The 8,895-nt window shown below is 38.2% G+C and overlaps 1 protein-coding gene across 1 annotated transcript in view; it reads right to left on the reverse strand.

The window, feature by feature from the left end:
* The window catches only part of TNFRSF11B (TNF receptor superfamily member 11b), a 28,431-nt gene extending 19,781 nt beyond the window's left edge, over window positions 1–8,650 (reverse strand). Inside the window, exon 1 of the mRNA XM_030938252.1 lies at window positions 8,242–8,650. Coding sequence (XP_030794112.1) covers window positions 8,242–8,352 — 111 coding nt within the window. The 5' untranslated portion in view covers window positions 8,353–8,650. The remainder of the gene's footprint in view (window positions 1–8,241) is intronic.
* Between the last annotated feature and the right edge of the window lie 245 nt (window positions 8,651–8,895).

Raw genomic sequence — 8,895 nt, forward strand, 5'->3', positions numbered from 1 at the left:
ATCTTTGAGACGGAGATACTAATCTCTGCATCATAGGCTTTTTGTGAAAATTAAGTGAAATATGGTATATAAGGTCCAAATACAGTACCTATTCTAAAAATGATTAGTGTCTTTCTATTTTATGGCTTCCTCCTTTTGGCTTGGCTTAAATGGGTAGAAGTTGTAGATGAAGATAACTGAACTTCTACAAAGGAAGGGTCAACTGGAAGCAAGGAAAAGCAGGATCCCTGTTTGCTTACTGTCACATAATAGGGTGTTTGATTTCGAGTCTATTGTTAAGTGTCTGTTGACCTTCCCACTTTGCAGCCCAGCTAACCCTTTATGTAATCTAAATTTTGAATTTTTGAATTTTCAGCAGCAGAAGGCGAAAGAGATCCTTCTTCATGAATCCTTCTAACAATAGCTTTGATGAAGAAGGGGTTGGAGAATCTAAAATCACAGATTTAGTCTTTTGGGTTATGTAAATGTTCTTTGCAGTTGCTTACCCCCAATGGTCAGGTATAACTGGGATTTGGCTACTGAATAAGTCAAGGATGGTTGGGTCTTATGTCAGGCCAATAAACAACTTCAACCATCTCACTGGCTTAAAAACAACAAAGGTTTATTTCTCAGACACAGTAAAGTCCCTAGTTGGTCTACTGAAGACTCTTAACATTGTCTTCTTTCCAGGACCTAGGATGATATAGCAACCAACACCTGAAATATTGCCGATTTGCTGTCAAGGAGGAAAAGGGAAAAAACAAAAATCTTTGGGAGGGCTGTATACATCAACTATTAAGTGCTCTAATTTGGAAGTGACTTACATCATTTTAACTCATGAATTACTGGCCAGAACTATTCACGTTCTCCTCGACCCCATCCTTATCAGGAAACTAGGATACACAATCCCACCAAGCTTCTGGAAGGCAGAAGAATCGGGAACAACTGGCAAAGAGCACTAACAAATACACCATCCTCATAAACATTGCTCATGGGGATCTATTGGCATTTATTTTAGCACAATCTAGTTGGTTTTTTTTTTTTTTTTTTTTTTTTTTTTTTTTTTTACATTTTTACTGGATATTAAAAGAAGAGACAGGAAACAGAGCGTGGGTGCAGAGGTTTCTGTCCATCATCCTGGTATATTATTCAAGTGTAGTTGTTAATGGTCATGCCAACATACCCATTATCATGCTTATTCTGCCTGAGGGTTTGACATTTATTCCAAAGAACGGTGTGCAGTTGTCAAGTACTTCCTTGTGAATACAAATTCAAAGAAAATTCCACTCAATGCATCTAAGGAGACTGCAAGTGACCATAATTACATCTCTTCAGTAAGTCCTGGGGGGATGTCTTGAACCTGCTTTTAACTAAATGGGATATGAAAAATACGCACATTCATAACTTCTATGCATACTGGCTAAAGACAAGAAGAATGTGTCTCAGAATGAGAAGATATTTTTTGGCTTAAAAGAATAATTTGTGACTCTAAAATATATAAGTAATACTACCTAACAGTAGGTAACATTTCAAAAGCTGCTTCATCTTGTGGTCTCACTGATTTAAATAGGATTTCTTATACATGAACCAATGGGGCAGAGTAAACTTTGACAAAGGCAACAAAATAGAATATTTTAAAACACTCCTATAATGTTTTTTATGGACAAGTCCGTTTGATATTTGCATGTTTTGAGCAGGAAATAATGCACAATCATGTGTGTGTGTGTGTGTGTGTGTGTGTGTTTAATTCAGATGGCAAATTTTTACATCAGACCTTCCACATATCACCTATTCTAACACCTCTATTTTAGCGATGCTGGAAGTAAGACCCATAGAAGTGGTGTTGCCCATTAGAGTTCAGAGACTAAATAGAACTGAGAAATTTGGAACCTGGCTTTTAACTAATTGGAATATGAAAAATACACACATTCATAACTTCTATGCATGTTGGCTAAAAGACAAGAAGAATGTGTCTCAGAATGAGAAACTCTTGCCTCTCACCACTGCCATTGCAAAACTATTGTCACCATGACCCACAACTGAATTGTTAAATTACATTCTTTGGTGATGGTGGTGGTGGTGAAATTGATGCAAATTGATGGTCAGGAGAATTTTTTAAGGAATAGAGTGCTGATATTCATATTTCTAAGAATAAAAGAAATCATTTTTTGGAACAAGAAAGTAGTATTACATGGCAAGAGAACTGAGGTTTCTGGATCAAAGACCAGAGAAGAAAATTGGATTTACTAAAGGCAGCCACAAAGCTTAGATGAGTCACTGTCTTGTCTTGAATCTAAATTCATCTTGACACCTATTTTCCTATTTTATTGGTGATTATTGAAGAGGTTGTTATAGAAAAGGTCCAGTCTGAATTGGAGTACAAATCTTAAAGCTATTCATTTTATTTTTAAAGAAGATGGCTTCAAGGAAATTAAATATTTTAATAAGTATTAAGACTATAAATCTAGAGAGGTGAATTTTTTAAAAACTCACAACAATAAAGTGGTAAATCAAAGCCATTATCAGCACATTACTTTTTTTGGAAGGGCTTTAGGAATTACATTTCATTTCCTCTTGCATCCTCTATCCAGTTATGGTCTGGCTGACTCAGGTGCTTCTGAAAAATTGGAGTGAAAAAAAAAAACTACTCAAGCCCCTCGGAAAGTATGTCAACTTGTAGCTGGAAAGAACCATTTTAGTGTGTCTGTAGACTGTTCTAGCCTCAGATCATTCATTTAGAGAGGCCAGGTAAATGTGAGAGAGAGTGGGTACCACTCAGTTTCTTACCTAATGTGTTGTAACACTATTTTTATCCCTTACAACTGTCTAAAATGATTCTTTTTTTAGACTTTCTATGCTAGTTACCCCAAAATATTCTGTGGTACTGAGTTCCAAAAACTAATTACATGTCACATAAAAACACCGTCCTTGTATCTATTTCAAGTTGGCCATACCTCACTCTTTCTTCTCGCGTAGATAGTTTTCGGATGTTGCTAGGATTTCCGATTCACTAGTTCCTGCTATTGTGGGTTGCTAAGTTTTATTTTGATTCTTGTTTTCTTTTCTAAACATGGCTGCTACTGCTGTTCATATTTGCATTTTGTTTACCAGACTATCAATATCAGAATTGTGCTCTGGGGGCAGCCTCATACTCTTCTGTCTTGGCATGTGAAGTCATCCTTCTCTAGGGCTCCAAAAGTCTTCTCTAGGCTGATGAGACACATTTTTTTTTTAATCTCCAGCCCAGCCTTCTCCTGCACTCTGAAATATTTTATGTCTAAATGCCTACTTGACATCTCTACTGAGACATGTTACAAACATAAAATTTATCAAACCAAAAATGAACAGTTGATGTCCAAACCCATCACCATTTGTTCTCCACTCAGTAGCTGTGTATACCCGTATTCTCTATTCAGTAGATAGCACACAGTCCCAGCTGGATGGGAAGACCAGAAAACCAGTCCTGCCAGGCTTAGATTGCACTCCAAATATCAATATATGAATCTGGTTCATTTTTGTTACTTGCTTAAGAATGGGCTTTCGTGAAGGTATTGATATGAACCTTTATAGTAGGAATGTACAAATGTATTTAAAATATTGGTCAGGTGGGTAGGATGTTATGTGTGTCTTTTCAAAAAGATCAAAGTCAACATTAGAAGTGAACTATCTGGCAGTAAGCTAAATTCTGTTAGAACATCCATGGAAGTTGCTAGTAGATTATCCAACACCCTAGCAGATCTCTTTATAGCTCCTTTGACTCAGGAAACACACCTTAGTGTCATGCACTATGGAGACCTTGGGGCTACAAATGAACAAGATGAAAATCTGTGCTTGCAAAGAGCTCATCCTTTGCCACAGAGGTGGTGCTATCCCTTAGGAGAAGTTCTAGGAATCTGTGGGGGCATTTCTCTGGTCATAATGACTGTATGTTGCTGGACATCCTGAACAATGAAGAAGAATCCCATATCCCACACATGTTCATGTCCTATTGACCCCGATATAAGTAATCTAAATAAAAAAGCTATTTATTTTTATCTGAGTCTAGATCAGAACTCAGAACTCCATTTTATATACACACAAAGTGTTTTTTGCATGATTGTTATCCATAATTTTTCAGGAATTTAACAAGATAAAATGTGATAGAAGATTATTAAAACTTGTTCTGTTTAAAACTCTAGCAACATTTGTTCACCATTTCAGAAAATCACAGTACCAAAGCCAATGCTGACCATGTTTTTGAGTCACCAATATTATACACGTTCCCCAGTCTTTATTCCTAGCGATGTGTCCATGGCAATTTTACAAAAAGATGCTAGCACATCACTACTTCTTTATGTCTTCTAGTGAAGCCTATTTTATTATAAATTACTTTCCTTTTCTTACTCTTTATAGTATAGTTATTGCCAGTATATTGATTTTTAAAAATTATATGTGCAGGTAAAATATATGCACTCTGAATTTCATTTCAGGAGAGCAAGGAGGTTGTTACAAAGGATTTATTGTAAAAGTGCATGGAAGAAATCTGATATAATTGAGAACTACTGTCCTACAGGGTAAACCACACAAATATCCTGATAATTTTGGCATCTCCGCTCCATTGTAGCAACAGAAGGAGCAGCTAGGCATCATCAGTCAAGTCTTTCATGCAAACATACATTTTTGTAAGATTACTGTTTCCCTTCAAAATATTCCCCAGTCTTTTTTTTTTTTTTCTTTTTCTTTTTTGGCTGCAAAGGAGAAACTCAAACTAAAGGAAATGTTGGTTAATGAGATCCTAGAGAAAATAATGCTTTTTACAAAAAGCTTTCACACAAAGGGAACATGCCAGCAGGGGGCTGAGGGTTGCCAAGAGCAAAACCCAGCAGGCAAGTTAGTGGCTAGGAGAGCAAAAATACCTGAGTATGTGTTTAGTTCCCTTTGATCAACACTGCCATAGCTGTCCTTCTAGAACTAACCGGATAAACCATCTGGTGCAGAACCCTTACTTCCCCGATCAATGGAATTTGACAGCTGTAGTTTCAGCTTAAGAAGTAAAATTTGAAACTAGATTGAAATGAGAAATTGTGCTGGAGGTTGCTAGGTGACCCAGGCCAGGAACGTTGCTATGGACAGGGATCAGGACTGTTTTGGACTGAGGGTTTGTCAGATTTTCCTAGAAACTACAGGGTATTCGTTCTCTTAAAACAAAACAAAAAAATACAAACAAACAACAACAAAAAAACCACTAGGGGGAGGGAGAGGAAACCAAAATAACTATAAAACAACAAAAAGCCCCCAAAAACATTATCCTACAGGAAAACAGACCAGACATTTTTCCTGAGAAAAAAATAAATCTATTGCCTCCCTGCCCACTTCTCTACCCCAACTCCTAGTATCATAACATTAATTCAGAACTTAGCTTTGAGAAGTTCAATGGATAGTTCTGATACTAAATGATGGGAAGTTTCAGCCATCAGTTAAAACCTAAGCCTGAGTGAAGCAGAGAAGGCCTCTGCTTTACTGCATTAAGGAACATTCCAGGAAAAACCATGTCTGTGACATTAGTACTAATGACAACATCCCATTCCTACCTCCTTCTCTGCTTACCTACCAGCATATCCTCTGCTCTCAGAAAAAGAATCTAGAATTTTATTTTGCTACACAATCTTGCCTTCTCTCACTTCTTTGGTCCAGGATGCCTGATTTTAAATCTCCAACAATGAAACGTCATACCCCTCCTCCAGGATGACAGTAGATGGCTATCTCTCCCTCCTCTGAGTATCATCAGCACTTCGTTTACATAATTCACTTGGCTCTAGATTGTCCTATAGTTAGTTATCTGTGAGCATCATGCTAGAAGCTAGTGTTGATATGCAGCAGAAACTTTACGTGGGTATCTTGGATATATGCATATCATTATTATCATTTTATAAAATACAAAACTAAAATTCAAGAAAGAAGTAACTTGGCCACAGTCATTTCTCAGGTAAATGGTGGTACTGGTATTTGAATCTTGGTCCACATGATAACACTGCACTAGGAACTTCCCTTATAAGATGTTATAGGCAGAATCTTTTATATTGCCAAGTCACCCATTAGTTTCTGTTTTGCAACTCTATATACACAATCACTTGCACAATATCTGCTTTCTCCATTACACTATGGGTCCATGGTGACAGGAATAGTGTCCATTTGCTTTTCACACTGTCCTGATGCCTAGTGCTAGTGGAATGCCCATTATAAAGAAATAAATATCTGTGGTGCTTCTAGTTCCTACAATGGCACCTTGGTTTTACAAAAGGGCATCTGGACTCTATGTGTAAATACGGTGTCCATTTGCAATCATTTTCAAAATAAAGTAACTCAGAAGCTAACGGGGAAGCAAAATAGTTCCTATATAAAGTATTTACTGTGTTCCCAACAAAAAGTCTTCTCTTCTGATAATGCTGTATCATCTAAAATTAGTATTATGTCTATCTTCCTGTACAGACCACATATAAAAATATTTTACTATCATTTATGGATACTTCTAAGTAGAAACCTATATTATTTAGTGGAAATCCTGAAATTGAACTCATTGCTAGTATTTTTATTATTAATTAAGTCTTTGAAACAATAAAAAGGGCTAGGAAGAATAAAAGTGTCCCCATATTAACAGCAGCATTATTTATACTACCCCAAAACTAGGATGATTAAATCAATCGTGGTGTGTCCATACAATGGAATACTATACAGCAGTGAAAATGGACAAATTATATATCCTATAGTAGAGATGAATCTCACAACAGAACTTTGAGTGAAAGAAGTCAAATGCAAAAAATTGAATAAATTCCATTTATAGAAAGTTCAAATACAAGCAAAATTCATCTATGGTGTTACAATCAGAATACTGATTGTTCTTGCCGTGGACATGGTAGTGATGGGAGTTCCTGAGGTGCTGATAATATATTTCTTAATCTGTGTGCTAGCTCACAAGTGCTCACTTAGAAAAACTGCATTAGGCACTTACGACTTGCACAATTCTCTATGTGTTATATTTCAATAAAGGTTCACTTTTTTAAAAGTTCTCCATAGTATCTATAGTGATGAAGATATACATACACACACACACACATACATATGTATTTTAACATACTTATAGGTAGATTCCTATCCAACTTACCTGTTCTTTAGTGTCTTTGCTATTTATTTACTTATTTATGTTTCTGTATCCTAGGAACTAAGTGGAAGACTACCTAGCCTTCTATTCATTATTTGTGGGTTGGAGGTTGAAAGTCAAACATTTACTCAAACACATCCAAAACACATATGTGGCTTAAATATGGCTTTTCCTAGCCTTGCATAAATGTCTGACTCATATCTTGATGTACTCTACACTCTAGTGACATAAAGAAAATAAGTCATTGGTCTTAGAAAAACTTACATGCAAATCTTATTAACTTGATCAAAACCTAAAAAAAAAAAAAAATCTATGTTACAGAGATTTCTTTCTTTTCCAAATAACATTTTAAAAACAATTTTTAGCCCTATTTAGGGAATTTCAATTATTTAGATATATTTTAGAACATAACATACTGCCAATATTTTCCACAGTATATTGAAGTTGAGAAGTGAAATAATTTTAACAATAAAATTTTATTAAAACATTAAATTGCACAGTTAAGTGTGTGTGTATGTGAAAGAGAGATCTTTTCTCCAAATTATTCTAAATATCCCATATTTGCATTAGAAAAATCTAATAATCTATCATGTCATATTCAATGTACCCAAATTATATTCTAATTATAATGGTTTTAAGAAGACCAACGTCTTCTTCCAACTTACTCTGAATCTAAGGGACCACTTCTTTGCCACTAATAATAATAAAAGTCCAAGTTCATTAAGCAAAGATAGTATGTACTACATGAGGGCGTTAATATTCTGAGATGAAGACAAAAGCTTAAAGACTAAAAAAACCTTCAAACAAAAAGTTCTCTCTCTTTTGTTCTCTTCTCTCTCTCTCTCTGTCTTTCTCTCTCTCTCTCTGTCTCTCTCTCACTCGCTGTCTGTCTCTCTCTCTCGCTGTCTTCCATAAAGTCAGCAGGAACTTTGCAGCGTAAAAAGACACCCTAGGGGAAGCATGGCATAACTTAAAAGCGGTTTCCTGCTCCAGCCTGACCCCAAGCCTCTCCTGGGAGGGAACGAGTGGAGCCTTCTCCCCGCCGGTCCGCTGGGAGGTCGGGAGACCAGGTGGCAGCAGCCTCCCCAGGCGCCGGGCACCCGTCGGCTGGCCCAGGGACTTACCACGAGCGCGCAGCACAGCAACTTGTTCATTGTGGTCCCAGGAAACCTCAGGCGCTTGGAGGCGGCGGCTGGGCGAGCGCTCCGGTGCGTCTCCGCAGCCCGTGCGCTCATCACGTTATATATAGCGTCCCAGCAACAGGAAGTATCGCCTGCTTTTGATCAGTCATTTTTCTATCCTGGACCAAACTTTGCACCTTTCTTTTTTAGGAAGCTTGGGTGGGAGCCGTCGGGGGGTGTGCAGAAAACTCCAGGGTTAACGCTTTCAGGGCTGGGGAGGAAAGGATCCCCCAGGGAGGTGGGGCCTGAGGGGTGGGGCGGTGGTGTCTGGCCCCTGGGAGAGCAGGGGAAAAAAAAGCCACCGGGCTGAGGAACAAGGCGGCTGCTGTCTCTGCGGGGCTCTGAGGTTTCCCGGCCCCTTCCCGCCAGCGGCCAGCCTCCTGGCAGACCAGATCAGCAGTGGGAGGGCTGGGCACACGCTGGGCAGCTGCCGTGCTTGTCTCCTCCACCCTGAGCGTCCGATTCAGCCAAGATCCGGACGCAGCTGGAGTGTGTCCCAGACCTTTGTCCCCTTGCTGGGCGAAAGCTGTGAATTTCCGCCGTTCCCAGCTGCCTGACTCCTTCACTTCTGGTTCTGAAACCTCAAATTACAGGGCC

This window comes from Rhinopithecus roxellana, chromosome 9 (assembly GCF_007565055.1).
Source record: "Rhinopithecus roxellana isolate Shanxi Qingling chromosome 9, ASM756505v1, whole genome shotgun sequence".
NCBI lineage: Eukaryota > Metazoa > Chordata > Mammalia > Primates > Cercopithecidae > Rhinopithecus > Rhinopithecus roxellana.